This window comes from Hyperoodon ampullatus (genome assembly GCF_949752795.1).
Source record: "Hyperoodon ampullatus genome assembly, chromosome: 5".
Lineage (NCBI taxonomy): Eukaryota > Metazoa > Chordata > Mammalia > Artiodactyla > Ziphiidae > Hyperoodon > Hyperoodon ampullatus.
The window spans coordinates 93,799,429-93,821,563 of NC_136918.1; the positions used below are offsets into that span (position 1 = coordinate 93,799,429).

General features: G+C 36.5%; 1 protein-coding gene across 6 annotated transcripts in view; it reads left to right on the forward strand.

Moving 5' to 3' along the window:
* CBLB (Cbl proto-oncogene B) overlaps positions 1 to 22,135 on the forward strand; it is a gene marked incomplete at its 3' end in the record, with an annotated part of 203,883 nt that overhangs the window by 98,363 nt on the left and 83,385 nt on the right. For all 6 annotated transcript variants that reach the window (XM_079705372.1, XM_079705373.1, XM_079705374.1 and 3 more), the window contains 3 exons: positions 11,658 to 11,814; positions 17,774 to 17,895; positions 20,472 to 20,609. In XM_079705372.1, coding sequence (XP_079561498.1) covers positions 11,658 to 11,814; positions 17,774 to 17,895; positions 20,472 to 20,609 — 417 coding nt within the window. The remainder of the gene's footprint in view (positions 1 to 11,657; positions 11,815 to 17,773; positions 17,896 to 20,471; positions 20,610 to 22,135) is intronic.

The window sequence follows — 22,135 nt, forward strand, 5'->3', positions numbered from 1 at the left end:
TTATAATTTTCTACCTCTAAGCAGTATGTATTCAATTTGGGGAGGGCAGTATATACAAAGATGATAAATATTTAAAATCAGTTCTGTCCCATTACAGAAGTGCTTAAGGAATGTCACAAACAGTAAGTGAATTATTTACTAAAGCCATCAGAGGAACACTCAGGCTGCATGGAGGAATTGGTATTTTGTATGGGTTGCACATGTGTTAATAAGTACACAGGGGAGAATACTGTGACAGGGATGGAATTCTCATGGTGTCTGCTGTCTTTCCAAAGAAAGATGCAGAGTAACTTCAAGGTTCCATAAATGGCATTTTTTTTTTTTTTTGTTCTTGTTCTCTTTTTCCTTCTTTTCTTCACGTTAAACTCCTCAGTAAGTGACATTTACTTCAGTGAAATCACTGTGAATTAGGCCCTGGTTCTCAGCCTTGAAACCTGATTTCATTAGATCCATATGTTTAGAGACTGAGTATACTTTACTGAGCTCACAAACTGATCTATAATCCAGAATAGTGGTTTTATTAATTTACAATGATTAACGCTACTGTCAAGCAGATGGGAATGCTCTCATCACTGTTAGGTAAATTATATGTGGAGCTGTATCATATCCAGAACATTCCTTAGTGAACATGGAATCTAAATACGGGGTGGTGGTTTATGACCCACTATAGGAATTCCCCTGCCTCAAGGACCAAAGTACTTAAAATTGTTATTCTCTCTCTTGGACTGTGCTTTGAAAGCTCTGTCCATTTTTGGCCATTTGGACTTGCTTTTTCCATATGCAAAGTTGTACTTTTAAAACTCTGTTCTTTGGAGCCCTGAGAACAATGGGAGCCCATGATGGGTTTTAAGTAGGGAAGTGGTCACACTTGGATTATAGGCGGGCTACTCTTGCTGAAGTATGGATAATGAACTTGAGCAGTGGTTTCTAAACCCATTCAATCATATTCCTTATTACTACCTTATTACTAACTACTTTTTGAGCATACATCATCTATGTATATCATCTACATACCCACATATGTATAAAATACATGTTACTATACAAAAATGTATATTCTCATATATAATATAAAGGACACATTATAATATAAATTTTAAAAATGAATTAAAAATGCAAGTAGAATTTCAGTCCTTTCTTCTCATCCTAAATAGGGTCATCTTGTATACCCCTGGGGTCTATGACTGCCCTGCCCCCCACCGCCATTCCACTTCCCACTTTAGAAACTGATAAATTAGGAGAGAAATAGAGAGATAGGAGGCTGTTGTAGAAAACTAGGTGAAGATAATAATAAATTAAATAAACAAATAAATAAATAGAAGTGCATGAATTTGAGAATTATATGAAGATAAAATTAACTGTACTTGATTATTAAGGTATATGAGGTACAAAAAATGAGCCAAATGTGATGCCTCAATCTGCGATTTGAACAACTGGGTACCATTTACTGAGATAGGAAAAGTAGGAAGAAGAGATTTGGCAGTCAGATGAATTCAGTTTGGCATATGTTCAGTTTTGTGAGTCCAGACAAATCCATGTGGTGATATTTATTAGTAGATTAGATACACAACCTTGAGGAAAAGAATATAGAATTAAAGACAGAGATTTTAGGATTGACAGTACATCTATGAGTTTGCAGATTGACAGCCTGTAGAATGTTTTCCTTGGCCTCAGACAGTATCTACATTAAAAAATTAGTTGGTGGGGCTTCCCTGGTGGCACAGTGGTTGAGAGTCCGCCTGCCGATGCAGGGGACACGGGTTCGTGCCCCGGTCTGGGAAGATCCCACATGCCGCGGAGCGGCTGGGCCCGTGAGCCATGGCCGCTGAGCCTGCGCGTCCAGAGCCTGTGCTCCGCAACGGGAGAGGCCACAACAGTGAGAGGCCCGCGTACCGCAAAAAAAAAAAAAAAAATTAGTTGGTAACTTTTAAAATTATTGATTTTTACACAAAAATATTGTATTGAATTTCATTGAGAAATTGGAAGTGATGGCAGCACTGGATATGAACTCTGACGTGGCGACAGTTGGCTAGACCTGGGTGCCAGCTGCCCAGTTTAGATGTGTCCCCTCCAATTGATTGCAGTCCTTACCTGGGCCTCTTTACTCATATACATTATCTGCCTGGTCTCCAGGTATCTGAGTTTGTAATCTCTAAAAGCTGTGTGAAGCCATTGGACTGATTGATGTAGACCATGGAGAATGTGCAGGGAGAACAAAGAGGACAGATCCTTAAAGAATTCTGATGAATGATGTATGCACAGAGGAAGTTTAAGGAATGGAGGCATCACCAGGGAAGTAGGCATAAAACCTGGGGAGTGTGGTATTATAGTTGCTAAAGGAAGATAGGATTTAAAGAAAGAGGGAGATGAATCAGAATATAGTATTGACAGATCAATTAGATAAAGACTTAAAAGATTTCATCAGATGTGGTACAACAGGCTTTCATAACTTAGTGTATTTTCTCTTTAACATTCTGAAAGTCTCCTATATAACCAGTCTTAATAGGCTCCACATGTTGTACTGAATAGATGTGTTGAGTTTTTGGTGTACCCTGAATAGGTGCATTGGATTTTGCTGTACACTGAGTAGGTAGATTAAGGTGTCTGGCCTTCCACCAAGACTTGTGGTGCATTATAACCAGCCATCTAGGTGGTAGTCTGAGAATATCTTTTCTTATTTTGAAGTTTCTAAGCTCCCTAATGATAAGATAAAATTCTAACCTTGTCCTCTAAAGTTTAACCTGTTTGTATCCAGATTTTGGCTACTTATTTTACTTCCCCATCTTGAGAAGTAATTGGTTTTTGTTTTGTTTTGTTTTGTTTTAACTGCTCTGCCAAATGAGGAAAATACTTTCATGCCACTTCCTGAGACCATTAATGTTTTTTAAATAATTTGGAATATTAAGCCAATCACTAAAACTTCCAGAAATTGCGTTTCTAAAATATCATTTACAAAGTTCTCCTGTGCAGAGCCCTGTTTTTTTTAAAAAGCAGACTTCACATTTCTCCATCTCTTAGTTCTAGTCAGCTGATCAGTTTGATTTAATTAATTAAAACAGTTTTTAAGCCATTTATATTCCCATTCTCAGAAGTTCTTATATTGTACTCAGAGAAATAATTATTTTCTTATTATGTATTTAATAATGTGCCCCTGAAATAAAAAATGTCCTGGTTCTTAGTCCCTTAGCATGTGTGTTCCTTTCTCTGTGGGATGTTTCTACCTTGGTAGGTGAAGAGAGTCTTTGCCTCCTTCTGAAGCAAAGACTATGCTTGTTTACAACCCTGTAATGTAAAGATAGTATTTCTCTGCATATCCAGGGACAAGCATACTTACTAACCATTATAAAATATTTGGGTTCCCTAAGCCCTACATTCCTCTCCAGTTACAAAAGTCACTGTGTGTGTAGGTGTCACCTGACTCTCTTTGAATCATCCTGTGGGAATTAGAGCTCAGGGAACAAGTTCAAGAAAATGGTGATACTCTGACCACTGCTTCCTGTGAGTAACAAGTCCTTTGACTTTGATGCCCTGACCCACAAAGACTCTTATCTTCTGCCAGCATCCACACAACTGTGATAGGCTAACTTGTTAGCTTGCAAATAGGGTAGAATCTCAGATTTTCACAGTTCTTTAGAAACACGTTCTGCTGGCGGAGAAATGGTTTGTGACTTAAAAGCAAAGTAAATAAAACTTCATACAATTAATATTTAGGATTTATTTTTCATTAATAGACTGCTAATGCTTCATCTTCCTGTTTTCCTTATTCTGAATGTTGATTATCAGTAGGAAATGAAATTGTTTTTCTTTGTAGCTTCGTTTTTGCCTTGTTTATCTGCAGTCATCAGTAGTTTCTCTTAATAAAAAGGAATTTTGGGGGATCTACTTATGCACAATAGTATGTATATAGTTTCTCCTGTGAGGCTTTAGTTATTGGAAATCGTATATTTTTTTGCCTTAATTTAACTTACATATCTAGCAGACTTCACCCATTGCTTGTTAATGTAATTGACCTATGTAGAGAAATTTCTGGGGAATTTTCTTTTATTACAGACTTTTTAAATTGTTTGTAGGACAGGCTGGGCTCTTAATGCTAAAAGGGGGATGTGTGGCAGAACCTTCTAATTTTAGGGTATATAATTTACTAATTTTGTTTAATCTGACCTCAGCAGATCCGAGGCATCTTGCTATGGTATCTTGTGTGTATTATGAACCTACCAAGCATCACTGAACCTGCAGAGCAAATCTCCTGAAGAACAGTTGTCATTAGAAAGGAAAGAGCAAATATCCATTAATTACTAAAGTAATTACAAAGTATAAAGTAATTTCCTGGTTAGAGCAAGTTTGCTCTTTATTATGTTCAAAAGTTAGGTTGTGAGACCAGAAGTTAGAAAGCATCAAATCTATCATGAGTGAGTTTACTGAAAAAAATCAAGGATGATACTAAAGAATCTATTTCCTTGTTTCTGAATCTTGTAAAAAATGTTTGATTCTAAATTTAAGTTTCAGAATGTGAAAATGAGAATACTTGTTGCTTATACAGGGAAGTAATGCTTGTCTACTCTATAGACAAAATGTTATAAACTTTTTTGACAAAGAAAAAAAAATCTATCACAAATATCCAGCGTCTTGCTGTATGAGAGTAAGGAATTTTCACTTATGAGAAAGAATGGTTAGATCTAATCATGAATATCCTTGCTAACCGTGGTTACCATCCTATCTATGATGAGTTGTAAGGCAGCTATGTGACCAGAGTGGTTTTGATATGTTCTTTCTGTGGGTTGCTGGAAAACAATTATTTTTCTCTTATGGAAGAGCAACAGCTGTAATAGCTTGTTAAGAATCTATTTTCATATCCATTAACAAATAGTCATTACCAAAAAAAGATTGGATTTAAGGAATAACTATATACAAACTGTATACAGACTTAGGAATCACAGTACTAATATTTGCATCCGTAATAAAAATCAAAACATATCAAATAGCTTATGAACGTTTTATTATCTTATGAACAAAAGCAACTTAAAGGTACTGCCACTGAACATATCTTTGTTGATCAAGGTGAATTTTCTGAACAAAATTCAGATGAAATTGAAAATAGGAATGAGTTAATATAGATAGAACAGGTTTTCATTTTGTTTAAAGTCAAGATGACATTTTATATCCCTAAATTAGAATAGATTTTAAACAACCACCACCAGTACTACAGCAACAGTACCGAAAACCAACCAACAAACATATTAATTTCCTTGTTTATACGATGGCAGATGCTTTGTCTGTTCCCACATTTCTCACTCTCTTTTAATCTTAGAATTGTAACATACAAATTTTTTAAGTTTAGTATATAATTAAAGCTTAATATGCATACAGAAAAGTGCACAAATCATAAATGTAAGACGAGGAATTTTCATAAAATGAACACATCAGTGTAAATGCCACCCAAATAAGGTAATAGTATATTATGTATGGTTCAGAATCCCCCTTCCTCCCAACCCCTCAGCAAGTCCCATGCAATCACTGCCTGCCCACAGTATCCTAACTTCTAGTATCATGAAATCATACATAATTGAAATCATTCAATTATACTCTGAAAAAAATCTGGCTTTTTTCACTATTATGTTTATGAAATCCATCCATGTTCTTGCATATAACAATAGTTTGTTCATTCTCCTTGCCCCATTGTATGGCTATACCACAATTTACGTATTCATTCCATTGGTGATGGACATTGGATTCTTCCTCCTTTGGATTTTATCAGTGGTGCTGCTATGAACACTTTTTGTACATTTTAAAAAACATGTATACATTTCTGTTGTATGTATATCTAGGAGTGGTATTGCTGGCTCCTAGTTTATGCATGGTTTTAGCTTTAGCAGCTTTTAGTAAACCACCAAAGAGTTTTCCAAAGTGGTTTGGCAATTTAATCACCTATGAGGAGTGCCTGAAGGTTCCTGTTTTCCATATCCTTCCCAACATTTTATGTATCATTTGTCATTTTAAAACTTTTTATTAAGCCACTCTGGTGGGGATGAGTGGAATCTCATTTTGTTCTTAAGTTACATTTCCATGATGACAATGAAGTTGAGTGTATATTTGTGTGTTTATTGAATATTTTGATTTTTTGTGTGAGTGTGAAAATTATTTGCCCAATTTTTGAGTAGTAATTATATTTAGAAGTTTTTATATATTATAGATGTGAATTTTTTGTTGATTATATTTATGTGAATGGTTTCTCCCAATATGTGGCTTTCGTTTTTACTTTGTTAATAGCATTGTTTCATGAACACAGGTTTTTAATTTATTTTTTCCTTTATCCTTTGAACATCTGAGGTCCTGTTTTAATTATTTGCCTGTAATGCAGTTATTCTCTTCTGTTTCTTCCAAAAAACTTTATTGCTTTATCTTTCATATTTAGGTCTAAGGTTCATCTAAAATTGATTTTCATATGGTATTAGTTCAGGGTCAAGATTCATTTTCTTCCATATGTATATTCATTTGACCCAGCAGTATTTATTCAAAACATCATCCATTCCCTACTGCTGTTTATATGTAGTTGTTACATAACCAGTGTCCAGATATGATTGCATTTGTTTCCAAAATTTGTTTTATTCTGTTGTCTATTTGTCTATCCTTGTGCCAATACCACGCTGTCTTAACTGATGTGAAGAGTATAACTTTGTCAGTGTTTTTCTTATTGAAGTTCAGCTTGATTATTCTTGGCTCTTGGCATTTCCCTATGAAGTTTAGAATCAGCCTATCAATTCCTACTATGAAAATGTCTCCTGGAATATTTGATTGGGGTTGTAATAATCTAAGAATCAATTTGGAGAGAATTGACATCTTTACCATATTGAGTCTGCCAGTCCATTAAAGCGTTATATCCCTTTGTCTTCTACATCTCTGATCAAGTATGTCTGTGTGTTTATGTTGTGTTTTTGCTTGTGTTTTGTTAGCTTTATTCCCATTTATTTGATATTTTCAGATGCTATTGTAAATTTTTAAGTTTTATTTTCTAATTATGTATTCCTTATATATAGAAATACAACTGATTTTTGCATATTTTATATTTAGCAGCCATGTTGAATTCTCTTTTCTTCTCATAGTTTAATCTGTAAATCTTTTTGTATTTCCTAGATAGAAAACCATTTCATAGGCAAATATTATTCTAATTTTTGTTTTTAATTGGTTATTTCTGTGATTGTAAAATATACTTTAAACAGTTTTAGTATGTCTTTTACTCCTTTAAGCCACTAGAGCATATTAGAAATATTCTGAAAGAAATTGCTTGTAATCCTACCATGATCTAGATATCATCAATTAAAATTTGTGTTGCTCTCTCCAGACATTCCAGATAGTTTTCAGCACTGGATCATAAAGGACATACAATTTTTTTTTTTTTTTAGCCACACTACATGGCTTGTGAGATATAGTTCCCCAACCAGGGATTGAACCAGGGTCCCCGGGGCCCTTGGCAGTGAAAACATGGAGTCCTAACCACTGGACAGCCAGGGAGTTCCCAAGGACATACAATTTTAAAAATGCTGTTTCCATTTAATACCATGGACACTTTTCCATGACAATAAATATTTTTTCCATATACAATTGTTAATTGCTGTAAAATATTCTAATCTATAGATATATGTCTTATTATTACTATCGAACATATTTGTTTTAATTTTTTGCTATTATGAACAACACTGTTGAAGAGACATGGATGAGTCTTTGCATTGCTGTGTATTTTTTTTTTTTTGACATAATTTCCTTGTTGAAATCCCTAGAAGTAGGCTCTTTCTGGGTTAAAATGTATAGGTTTTTGAAACTTGCTGCCAAATTGCCTTCTAGAAATGTTGTGTAAATTTTCATTCACACCAGAAGTACACAAAAGTTCCTGTTTCCAAACATCCTAGCCTTTGTTGAGATTCACACCTTTATTATATGGATTTCTTTTTGCATATGAGTTAAAAATAAAACCTATATAGCCTTTTATGAGAACTTGTGGTTTCATGGAAATGTTTTGCCCTTTTTTTGAGTATCAATTGCCTTACATTTTTGTCTTCAATTCCTTATTCTTTTGTGTTAAAACTGCAGGGTTTTAAAATTTAGCAAGTTGTTATCTCTCCTGACATTGTGTGAATACACTATCACTTTTCTTTTTAAGTCATCAAACCATTTCTATTTAGTAGGAGAGTGGTAGTACACTCAAATTTCTAGGTTCCTTCTCTGTGAAACACTCCCTTGCCTTCCCTAGACACAGTTTAATTATACAAATTTGTCTTAGGCAAAGATGAATAAGATACTGTCCCTGTTTGCAAGGATCTCCATCCCCTTGGGTTCCCATAGCACATGAATCTTTTTCTGTGATAACCTGAGCACATGACACAATGTAAGTTATTTACAAATCTTTCCACTTATTAGACTGTGGCTTTATTTAGATTTTTGTTCTGAAACTAGTACAATGCCTGGCACATATACGGTCTTTCTTGGGTGAATCACTTAACCTCATTAAGCCTCAGTTTCCCCATCTCTGTCTTGAGGATAAATATATTATCTACCTCACACTGTTATTATGACAAACTCAGTACTTAATTTGGTGATTGGCAGATAGTAAGTCGTCAATAAATGGCAGCTCTCATTTTTTTTTTCCTATTGGAAGTCTAAAGATCCTGAACTCACATTATTATTATAGGTGCCAGGCTACCCATTGGTCTTTTATTCAATTCTTTGTGGATTGATGGCTACTTGAGCTTTTCATTGGATTTTAAAGTTAATTCAACGTGTAATTAAAGTGATTTATAATTGTAAGTGGCAAAAGGACAAATTAAAATACTTCTGGATTGGTGCGAGCTTGAAGCTTAGTTGGACCTTTTATGTTCTATTCCTTTTCTTTCTCTGCCTCTTTCCTTTTCCTAGATCTCTGCCAGCACACTGAAGTTCCTACATATTTGTAAAACAATTTGCCATTAACGTTTTCTCTCACTAGGTTCATGTCTAGGGGAAGAGGTTATAGAAACTACCACTCTGTGGTATTGCTACAGTTAGTTAAAGGTGTGAACAGTCATCCTCTGCCTTTCCTCCTCCACCCACAAACCTCAGGAAAGTATGTGGTAGCAACTTGAAATCCTCTTTAAAAAGTTAGATCCTTAGTGCAACAGTTTTAGAACTTCTTTTTTTTTTTTTTTTCCAGAAATCATTGTACTCTATTTCTCTTCTTCACTCATGAGCCTGCCCGCCCCACCATTGCTCCCACCTTCTTCCCATGGTGGGTATTTGGCTCAGCTGATCAAGGGAAGGGTATCTGTTGTACAAAGTTTTATATATAGTAAGTTAACCAAATAATTCCCTTTCTTTTTAACCCCTGTTACTACCCTTAATTAAGGTTCTGGTGAATGCCTGTTTGGACGTTAGGTTTATCACAAGGGAACTGGGGGAAAGTCTCATTTGCACAAGGACCATGCAAATGTAGCTTGCCCCTTTGTAAACTGTCGTTCCAAAGTGGTAAATTAGACTACAACTTTAGAAGTTTGTTCATTTTTTAATGATTTGCTCAGGGAAATCACTGGTTATTCAGAAGACTTATGATCTGCATGCACCTTAAATATTAGGATGAGGATAATTTTTATGGTAATGGATATCAAAAGGTGTCTGTTCGGCCAGTCTGTTTACTTTTTATAATTTATACACAAGACAAAATTCTCTAAACATTTCTATACAAAAGAGAAAACACATACCCTTCCTAAATCAGTAGTTCTTTGTTTACTGGGTTTTTTTTTTTTACTTTGAGTACTATGGTTCATGTCTCTTTTGTTTATTGAATATTTGAAATTTTAATTTGGAAAAGAAAACTGCTTCTTAGGCACTAATTCCAAGGTAACTATAATGAAGCTGGACATAATTGCTTATCTACACTTTGCCATAAATCAATAGCCTTCTAATATTATCAAAAGTTTTCATTGTTATTTTAAAACAGCAGCATCTTGTTAACCTTAATCAGAGCCTGATGCGTGTTTCTTCTAAATGGCTTCTGATGTGGTGTCTCTCTTCAGTTCTCTGTGGTTTCCTGTTTTTTTCATACATAGAGAAAAGCCTTTTGATGTATTCAGCCTCATAACCTTTTTCTTTTAATAGCATATCAAACACAAACTTTCATATATATACAGCATAGCATTGTAAGCCTGTTTCACCATTCATTTATTCATCTTGCCCCAGACCACTCTTTCTCTGGAATTCCTCCAGCACTTCCTTAGATACCCTTTCTGTATTCTTTAGCATTACAGATCTCATTTCTACCCTGAAAGAGTGTTTTCTTCAAGGGCAGAGATAGTATCTCGTATTTCCATAATTGTATTTCTCCACAGTGTCCTGCCTTAGCAATTAATAGATCACATAGACTGGTGACGCTCAATGAGTTGCCCCCAGCCCAGCAACATCAGCATCACCTGGGAACTTGTTAGGACTGTAAGTTCCACGGCCCCACCCCAGTCATACTGAATCAGGATATCTTGGGTTGAGGATCAGAAATTTCTGTGCTAACAAGCCCTTCAGTGATTCTGATGCATGCTCAAGTTTGACAGCCACTGCAGCAGATAATTATTGAATGAATATGAAAGTTTTACATTTATAGTGATGCTTCACTGGGAGGATTAGTATCAGATGGGGCCAATTTTGTCCATTCGGCCTGAGTTTTATTTCTCAAAGAGATACAAGTAAAGAAAAACCTAAGATTTATATATTTGGAATCTTAGAAGAGGGTGTATATAACTTTTATGCTGTCTTATTATGAAAACTGCAGCTTAAAATTTTTTAAATATGAATGATTGCTTTCTTGCTCTTGTTCAGGAATAGGCATTTAACATTCCAAAAGGAGGAAAAGTAAGGAACGAATAATGGATGTTACTCATTTTCATGGTGGGGAAGAGGTGGGTGAATGTTGAAAACTGGTCAGGTAGCGGATGGGTTGGAAGACTTTCCCCTGGGTACCACTCTATGCTCTTCTAAATATTTGAACCATGTAAGTGCATTATATAGTAAAATGCTGATATGGGGTATTTAATAAGATTAAATTAATGAATAAGTTGAATAAATAAGTTTCCATATGATAGCCAGTGGGGTTGGTTAAAAGTTATTAAAATTTCCCTTTGCATTAATATGAAAGGTTAGATAAAGGGGCTTTCCATCTCTGTAGAACATTATCGGGGTGGTGGCAGAAATGTCTTAATGACTTTCCACCTGAACTTTCTTATGCACTGAACAAAGAATTCTTACTGTTATATGAATCCATCATCTTGTTATTATTTTAAGAAAATAAATGGAGGGGAAGAATTTAACTTGATTCAAAGTTACATAATCTTGCATACACAAATGAAGAGGTCAGACCTACAGGACATTGATCTAATACCTTCTTCTGAAGTACTTTTAGAAGTATCTTGATAGGCAAGGAGAGAAAAATTGATTTACATTTTTGTCACATTCTTAGCAAATGGAAAATAATCTGGTTAGCAAAACCCATTACATATGTTCTGAATTATGAACAGTATTCTCAACTGTTTGTCTTTTAGTACAAATGCAGTTATATTAATGGTATGATTGAATTGTGCTGTTTCAATGGAAGGTATGTCTTAAATGACAGTTGATTCTTTTTTTTTTTTTTTTTTCTTGCACAGAACTATTGTACCATGGAAAGTATTCAGACAGTGCCTTCATGAGGTCCATCAAATTAGCTCTGGCCTGGAAGCAATGGCTCTAAAATCAACAATTGATTTAACTTGTAATGATTACATTTCAGTTTTTGAATTTGATATTTTTACCAGGCTATTTCAGGTAAGTTTTGTATTTGCTTAATCCTGCCCTCTCTTCCACTTCCCTCCCTTCTGTGTGTGTGTATGTGTCTCTTTTTCACACACACACGCATACATACAAATATATGGGAAATGGTCTCATATTTGGTAGTCTACAATTTTAAAGCAAGTTTTTTTGGTCATTGCTGTAAGTTTAGAGTTTGAGTTTGGAGGATCTGGTGTTCCGAGCCTGGAGGTTGCTTATTAGCTTTGAGAAGAATGATGTAAAGGAGCTTTACTTTAAAGTCCCTATGTGGTTTCTCACTTTACTTTGTTGCTCATTTTAGCCCAGTAACTGATAGATTCCAGGTTTTATAGGTGGGCATTTGCTGAGGTTGTATCCCAACTTCTTCTCCCCTTTGCCTCCCACATTCATTAGGTGAGAAGGGAAAATAGTGAACCTGAAAATAAATAGCAAACTCATCCTTTTCTGTATAGGAGATTACTGTGATGTGTACGTTTTTGTTTTTTTTTTTTTTTGCGGTACGCGGGCCTCTCACTGCTGTGGCCTCTCCCGCTGCTGAGCACAGGCTCTAGACACGCAGGCTCAGCGGCCATGGCTCACGGGCCCAGCCGCTCCACGGCATGCGGGATCCTCCCGGACCGGGGCACGAACCCGCGTCCCCCGCATCGGCAGGCAGATTCTCACCCACTGCGCCACCAGGGAAGCCCATGTGTACTGTTTTTACAGCTTGCTTTGCTCTTTCATCCGTATATCACAAACATTTTTCCATGTCAGTAAGTATTTTCATCAATATAATTTTCAATTTTCAGTTGCCACAGAATATTCCATCAAAATAGTCTGTCATTAATTTAGAAAGTCTCTTATTTGGGAAATTTAGATTTGTTTTCCTGTTTTTTTTTCCCCTAATATAAATGACTTTGAGATTAACCTTCTTGTCCTGTTTATTGTTTTTTGTGTGTGTGGTTTTTTTTTTGTGGTACGCGGGCGTCTCACTGTTGTGGCCTCTCCCGTTGCGGAGCACAGGCTCCGGACGCGCAGGCTCAGCGGCCATGGCTCACGGGCCCAGCCGCTCCGCGGCATGTGGGATCTTCCCGGACCGGGGCATGAACCCATGTCCTCTGCATCGGCAGGCGGACTATCGACCACTGCGCCACCAGGGAAGCCCTGTTTTTGGTTTTTAATCATTCTTTTATAATTGTCTTCACATAGCTATTCAGAAGCAGGTGTCACATAATAAAAGCTGAGTGCCATCATTTTGTACTTTTGTATGTGTTGATAGAATTACCCTAAACATGGAGACTTGAAATATGCTTTGAATTTGCCTCTGCCACTAAATTGCATATCATCTATGAGATTCATTTCAAGTAGTCACAAAGTGAGAACCCCACCTAAAATCTTTATGATTCTAATAATATAAATTATATAGCAAGTGATGTTAATTGATCAAAAACCAGGCTTGCTTACATTCTGACACATTTTTTTTTATTATTTTAGTCTGCAGTAAAACTTATTCTGTTTGAAACATGCTTTCAACAAATGTTAGAGTATAATATTGGTTTTCATGTTTCTCATGTTGTAAGAATTTTGCTTCTCTGATTTATGACCCTGCTTGGTACTCACCTGCAAGGATCGGGTAACTGAATTATGTAAGAAAACAAGATTGCATGGGATTAACTTTTAATTTATGAAAGAATTCATTAACAGGGCAAATTAACTCTTGTCAGCAATACTTATAGAATACATTTTACTTTATTACAACTTTATAACCATAATTCTACCTAGACATATAGAATAGGAAATTAGATAAATGACTGCAGGAAGTATGCTTTTGGATATTTTCAGTTTACAGTAGTTTCATTATTATTCCCTTGGTATATGTACATTGTCAGTTAATAGTTTTCCAATGACTTTAAGATACATTTTAGCAAAAGGTTGTGTTATCTGATACTGATTATTTTATAATGGAACCTCTCCTTTCTTTAAAAGTTTCTGATAATTTTACAAATACTTCATTTATTTAACATGATACCAAGACATTCTAATAGTAGATGCTTTGCTTCTTCCCCTTGAGAAGGAAGAGAACAAAAGTTATTTTCATACATTAAGCCTAGCTGTTTATTCTAGGAAGAGTGTATTTTCTGTGGGGAGCCTAGATGACTTTTTAGTGAGGATGTTAAATACTAGAACGCCTCAGAGTTATATATCAAAGGTATGAGGGCAGCTTGATGTTGGTTAAGCACTTACCCAAACAGCTACTTAATATGTGTACATATTTTCTTATAAGCTGTTTCACTTTACAGCCCAAGTAATCTCAGCACTCTAAGGCACATATATCTTATTTATGCTCATGGGGATGGGAGAGGAAAAGAATCTTTTAAGTAGAGCTACTATGAAAAGTATTAGATAACAAAACCAAAACCTTACTAGCGAACCAAAGAATGCCTAGTGTCTTTTAAAACTCATAATTACAGCAGTAGCTAAAGAACTTTTGTTAGCCCCTGTGTGTTTCTCAGATTCTTCACCTCTCCTGATTTCATTATGCTTAGACTGTAATCATATATGTGCTTTAAAATACAATAAAATTGGTTGTGTGCACAGAAAGTACATGTATTAACTTTTACTGATCTTTTATTTTTACATAACTTTAACAATTGAATAATATTTTCTTGTTATAGTTGTGTATTCTATATGAAAGAGTTAAGTTTTGTGGCTACTGTAACTGCACGAACATATATTCTGCTGCAGCTGTGATATTGGTGGTTAACTGGTAGTGACTCCTAGCTTTAAATTGTTGGGAATAGGGTATTTAACAGAGCGGCATCTGAAAGAGGGCAAGGTACACCATCAGGATTGAGGTTTGACATAGAAAACTAGCATAAGGGTTTGCAGAAGGTGTCGGTGGAGGTGAGGAGATGAAGTTGAGACTTGCCTAGGAAATGAAAGAAGCAAGAAGCTGGTGGATTCTGGTTTCCCCTTTTTCCTGTCTTCCCTCATCCTCATATTTTGCCAGAACTTGAACAAGTGCTGGGAGTCATTGGAAAGATCTTGCAATGGCCACCTTCCTCTGTCTGCCTTTAACCCTGTCTTTCTCCCCTCCATGTAGTTCAGAGATGCTGGGATTGGCAAGTGCTCAAGTCCTGGAATGGAAAGACAGGGCTTTTGCTTTCCTCTTCCCTCTCCCTGGGGCTGCTGCTCCCTTCTCCTTCCATTTCCCCACTGTAAGAGAAGACTGGGTTGTTGAGAAATGGGGCAGTACGTGGGATGAGTAGGTGCAGGATAAAGAATGAGTGGTTTGGGGCAGAGTACTATTGACTGTGGAATATATAACATTGTGGAACAGGGAGAAAAAGAAGAATAAGGAACTCATCTATTGTAGTGAGGATTAAGAGAGCATCTGGGGGGCTTCCCTGGTGGCACAGTGGTTGAGAGTCTGTCTGCTGATGCAGGGGACACGGGTTCGTGCCCTGGTCCGGGAAGATCCCACATGCTGTGGAGCGGCTGGGCACGTGAGCCATGGCCGCTGAGCCTGCGCGTCCAGAGGCTGTGCTCCGCAACGGGAGAGGCCACGACAGCGAGAGGCCCGCGTACCTCAAAAAAAAAAAAAAAGAGTATCTGGGCAGACCAGCTGAGGCCCTACTTCCAATGTAGGTTGTAAGTCGGTAAATGGTGAACACAGTGGCCTTTGGGAGAATGGAGGGACTAGTCTTCTTAATTCACTTTATTAATTTCTGTAGTCATTTAAGAATCTCCATTAACTTGGTGTTGGTGTGTGAGAAAAGATTTCCTATAACCTAAAAACAAATTGTGAAAATAACCATTCTCCCATCACTTTGTTTTGCCTCCTTTAAGCCATTAGTTGGCAAAATACTTTAAACACACACACACACACACACACACACAAAATACAAAACTACCACGTGTTTCTGACTGTGGGTTGCATTCTCAAGAAAAATAGTACACAGACTCTTTCTATTACATAAATATTGTTGCAGTTAGAATCTAGCCCTCTGGATTATTACTAAGAAATGGTTGCTAAATACTGCAGCATTTGGCTCAAAACTCCAGTTTCTTTTTTTTTCGCTTGTATTTGATCTGTGCATTGGCTCTCTATAAAGTTCAGCATTTTGTAAAACAACTCTTTCATTAATTTGTGTGGATTTTAATGGAAGTGACCCAAATATTTTGTATTTTTTTCATCCTTGTCCTTTGTAGATGAGGAAGTAGAACAGAACAAAACAAAACAAAACTCAGTGACTGTAATAGTAATTTTTCAGTTTTTCTAAACATATGCTAATATTCTTCCAAGTATTGTTTATGTAATTTTTAGTCATCCCTTAAGAAGAAAATTAAAAACATGTTTGTTTGTTTGTTTTTTTCAAGTACATAGACAGAACCTCTCATAATAAGTGTCTCCAGAGCTCATTTTTCCCCAGTTAGGTATTTTAGTGTGATGGGGAAATACTGTAAAGGTTTTTCTTGTTATTTTGGAAAAGGTTAAACTCTTCATTACTAAATCATTCTTTCCCTTGTTATCCTCATCTTAAGGGATACAATCCTTAAAGAATTGCACCTTGTAAGTTTGAAACTTGCTTAACAATCACAAGGAAGAAGTCTCAAAACAAACAAAAGCAGGAGCCCTCCACCAATGATCATGTCTAGGATGACTATTTCAACAATTATCACTTGGCAACACAAAATACCTTTTTTTTTTCTTTTATGTAGAAGATTTGAGTTAATAATCTGGCACATCAGGTAGAGTATGCTGCCAATTCCTTTGGATAAATGTAGCTTCAGCCTTAAAGATATGGCAGAGATGATTCATTCACACCCTCAAGCAAAGTTGTCTATTACTGGCTGCCTTTTTTCTCTTGCCATGGTAACTGGAGGGACAACTAATCCTATTAAAGAGAGAACGATACAAACCCTGTATGTGTGCGTGCGTGTGTGTTTGTGTTTATTTCTGCAAAAGATTTTTACAGAGCTCACCTCTAAACCATAAACGTTTCTGAGTTTATGATTGTACACTGATAAACCAAATGTGAGTACAGTAGTCTGTTACCATGGGAGGTGAGGCCTTGTAGACAGGTCACTCAGTAGAGGACCTCTTCAGCTATTCCCCCAGCCTGATCACTATGCTCTGACACTGTGCATTAGTGCTTGGTCTCCCTTTGGGAAGCAAGACAGGTGTGTTCCCTGTTCTAATGTAGCTTATGGCCAACGTGTAGATTTTGCCAAATCACTTACATTCCATGATAGAGTTTTTTGTTCTACAAAGTGAGATGTCTAAATGCAGAGTAGTGAACAAAACAGATGCACAGGGAGATGAGGCATGAGATGAGAGTGGTTTTAAATAGAGTGGTATGAGAAAGCCGCATTGAGGAAATGACGTTTGGAGAGGAAGCAGTCCCATGGATATTTGGAGAAAGAATTCAGGTATAGGGATCAGCAAGTTCGAAGGCTCTGAGGTGAGAGAATATAATTATGTTCAGGCCAGCAGCAACAAGGCCCGCGTGTCTAGAGGAAAGGCAGAAAGTGGGGGAGTCACAGCAGATGGGGACAGAAAGGGAACTGGGGCTCAACCCTGCAAAGGTCTTTCTAGACCATTTATAAGGACTTTGGCTTTTACTCAAAGTTAGAGAGTTTTGCACAGAAGAGTGATGTGGTTTATGTTTCAAACTGATCACAACTGCTGTAGTGGGAATAGAATTTGTAGAGAAGAGATTATGTGGTTTTCCTTTTTGCTTTCTGTATTTTATTCCTAAGAAATCTGTTTTCTGCATAATCATATTTCTCCAAAAAGAAAATACATAATTGCATGTTTGCTGTTAGGTAATAGAAGTTGGCCTAAACCCCGTAAAGCTCATATTCACTTTAAAAATATCCAGGAAAATTTTAGTATGTGTATTAAATGATGGGTTGTTGTGTAATTGATAGTTGATATTCTCTAGGTAATTTTTAAATTTATTTATATTTTTAGCCTTGGGGCTCTATTTTACGGAATTGGAATTTCTTAGCTGTAACACATCCGGGTTACATGGCATTTCTCACGTATGATGAAGTAAAAGCACGGCTACAGAAATACAGCACTAAACCCGGAAGGTAAGACTTTTCGCAGTAATATTATGTGATGTATGTAAAGATGAAAAGTCCTCTGTGGTTCATTCCTAAGTAAATCAGTAACGCCCATGGGGATGAGGGGAGGGAAATGCTAATAGACCAAAACAGTGCTTCTTAATTCAGTACATTATGCTTGTTCTGAAATTTAGTGTTCATAAAGTGAAAGAGGATATGGTAGTATGTAATTTGATGAATTTAGAGAGTAAGTCTCAGAGTTTCAAATTGGAGTAGGATATTAGCATATTAACTGTCTTCATGACACATGTTTATGTATAAAATTAGATGTGTATATTTAAATACTTGAATATTGTGCTAATGACAAAATAAATCAGTTGCATGTTCATTATTTTAGGGTATTTTTTTCAAGACATTCAATTTGGTTCTATGATAATCAGATAATTACATATAAATACATATTAATGCATGTAAGTACATATAAGTATACATATACATGCATGATAAACACATGTAAGTACATAGACATATAAGCCCATTGTTAACAATCCAAACCAGTTTCATGTCCTTGAGAACGTCTTGCATAAGACCTCATGCTTGATGTTGAAATTGAGTGAAACTCAGAGCTTGGCTGTGTGATCAGCCCCTCTGGCTTTGACTGAGAGAGCACACCTTATTAATGGCAAATCTGGGCGGGAGAAAGTCTGTCTGTCTCCTGGTGCAGGCATTTTCCCCACATGCGGTCTAGAAATGCACCAGGCACATAGTAGACATTCGTGCTGTGGCAGGCAGTGTGCTGGGTGCAATGGTAATGACAGTGGAGATCTGCCCTCCTTCACTCTCAAGTTTTAGTAGGAGACACCATCCCAGTGTTTGTGAGTGCACTGACTTTCATATAGGGGTCATTTCATTTTAGGAATGAATTTGGTGGTTTTTTAAATCTACCTTTTTCTTCTAATATCGTTTTATTTGATTTGTAGTGCAAATGTCATTTGTCCTTTAGCAAAGTCTTTTCGAGTACAGTCCATTATTGATGATTCCTTTCTTCTCTGCCATAATGAAAAATTTCCACCTTTTTTATTTTTAAGAATGTATATGGTATATTAAAAGGAGGTAATGGGTACAGAAAACAGTGTGGCTCCTGTGGAGTCATTGGTTTAGACTGAGAGCTGGTTCTCATTGTGACCACATGAGCAGGCCAGATATTGTGCACATTGACAGTGGCTTAGGTGAGTCATTTGTTTCATTCAGGGATCTCTCATAACCATATTTTTCCATAACTTTTACACCCTTGACTGGCATCAAAGTATCTTCTTGCTTCTGGAGTATGATTTGAAAGGTGTAATATGGTTGGAATCACAGAATCATGCAAATTTAACACAGAAGTCATTTGGGAAATTATCTTGTCCAATTCTAAATTAATAAAGTAACTGAGTCCTTTTTGTGTTCTCTTGTTCAAGATCATGGAGATAATTAACGACAGTGTTGGAAGCAAAAGCCAGGTCTCATTGCTATTGGAATAGTTCTCTTGATAGTACCCTCTGAAAGGATGTTTTCCTTTCTTTCCCTTCTTGCCCTGTAACAATGATTTCTTCTAAGTTTTAGGTAGTTAAAGATGAAATGATTAGACTGTGGTAAACTGTTACAGGTAAGCTGTGATGGGGTGTTTAGGAAAACTCAGTGAACAAATCAAATGATTTTGACAAATATTTGCTGGATATGTGTTTAAGTGGTCCTTTTTCTTGGAAAGTGGTTCATCTCTTTGGCTTCATGGTAAAGAAAATAGTTGGGTCTATTACAAGGACATTTGAGTTCTTCAGGATGTACTTTATTTGGGATCCAGCTGACAGTCATAATAAGTCTGTGTGGAATTACTTTGTGTGATTACGATTAAGGATCCTAATAAGGGACAGGTTGATATTTATTTTCTGGCTTTCTAGGAGAATATGTTTTTAGAGTTTCTTGAAAAGTCCTTTCCAAAATTTCCAAAACCAATATGAAGTTCTTAATATTTAAAAATCATAACTTCTGGGTCTTCCCTGGTGGCACAGTGGTTAAGAATCCTCCCACCAATGCAGGGGACACAGGTTCGATCCCTGGTCTGGGAAGATCCCACATGCCTCAGAGCAACTAAGCCCGTGCGCCACAACTACTGAGCCCATGTGCCACAACTACTGAAGCCCATGTGCCTAGAGCCCGTGCTCTGCAACAAGAGAAGCCACTGCAATGAGAAGCCTGTGCACCACAACAAAGAGTAGCCCCCCGCTCATCTCAACTAGAGAAATCCCACACGCAGCAACAAAGACCCAAAGCAGCCAAAAATAAATAAAATAACTAAATTTATTTTTAAAAAATCACAACTTCTTCCTTTCTTTAAAAACCCAGTTTTCTTCAAAGATGAAACCACTTAAATGGAATTATTATCATTGCTTCTTTTACAGATCAATAAATGGAGAAGGAAAATGGTGTAAAAATAAGTTTGAAGATAGGAATTCTAAATGATTCTGTTTATTCTTTCACTTAAGAAAAATCTAACAGATTGTTTAGTAGTAGTTAGCTTACATTTTGAATGTGATTAAACGTAATTTTCTTATGTTTCACAGCTACATTTTCCGGTTAAGCTGCACTAGGTTGGGACAGTGGGCCATCGGCTATGTGACAGGGGATGGAAATATCTTACAGACCATACCACACAACAAGCCCTTATTTCAAGCCCTGATCGACGGCAGCAGGGAAGGATTGTAAGTATGAGACATGGGAGTTGGGGGTGCTTATTATTCACAGATGTGGAAGACAGAGACCGCTTTGCGATGGAGGGAATGGATAGTGAGGCTGATGTTCAGGCTGGTTTTTATTTCAAGACTAAGAAATGGATGTTCCTTAGTTTTTATTGTTCATCTCTTAAAACAGTCATTTTAAGGTAACCTAATTATTTGATATATTTTTTTCTAGCATGGTCTAAACAATCTTCGGGTCTCAATATTGTCTTACAAATATTAGAAGTATACAGTTGTATATGTACAGTTGGAGAACGGACTCAGTGGAATGATTATTTGATTGTTCCCTACCTAGCTCTGCTCCTGTGCTCCCAAATTGCACCCCCAGTCAGTGTAGGGCCTCTGAATCCTGTTGGGATCATGAGCAGATTCTGACAGGCTCTGTTTTTGGGCCATTGGTGAAGTTGCAAAGGGTTCCCCTGTTTATGGGGTTGCTGCAGACAGCTCACAAAAGCAACCCCCCAAAGAGCCATCCATCAGCTCTTCTCTCAGAAAAATACAACTGGTTATTAAATGGGCCTGGGGCTTCATTTCCATGGGGAGCACCGTGCTGATATGTCTCTGAAACGTGTCTTCCTTCTCTCCGCCTTCCTCCCTCTGTTGCTCCCTCTCTTTCGTCCTTTTTGTTCTTTGTTTTTTTTTGTGTTATTGTTGTCTTTTTAAAGTGAAGTATAGTTGATGTACAATATTATATAAGTTACAGGTGTACAGTATGGTGATTCACAATTTTTAAAGGTTATACTCCATTTATAGTTCCTATAAAATATTGGCTATATTACCTGTGCTGTACAATGTATCCTTGTAGCTTATTTTATACCTCTCACTCCCCTCCCCCTATATTGCACCTCCCCCCTTCCCTCTCCCCATTGGTAACCACTAGATTGTTCTCTGTATTGGGAGTCTGTTTCTTTTTTGTTACATTCACTAGTTTGTTATATTTTTTAGATTCCACCTGTAGTTGCTATCATTGAATTTAAGTGTATAACGTAGCAAATAAATTCCAACATCAAATTACAATGAGTTTTTGTATCTTTCACAGGAAAAGAACTTATTAACTAAAGGTAGTTTAAAATTAGATGTAAAACGGTATATATTGGGATAATTCTTTAAAATAATTGACTCCTATTCCCTCATGTAACCCTTAAATTGCTAGTTCTACTTTTTATTTTCATTGGTAATGCCACATTTTCTTTTTCTTTTTCTTATCCTTTTCTCATCCCTTCCCTTCCCTTCTCTTCATGTCTCCCTTCTTTTACTCACATCAATAATAAATCCATATTCCAGAATTGTATGTTAATAGCTAAGTTCAGTTGATCTTAAGCTGTTTTTTTTTTAAATTTAGGAATAGATAAATGCTCCTTTGTTTTTTAGGTTAAGATTGCCTTTCTTCTCCGTACATAAAATTTAGACAATCTGATGGGTCCCTTCATAGTAAATATGTCTTTCATTCATTTTAGTCATATGCCATTCCCTTCACCCTTTTGTGGTAT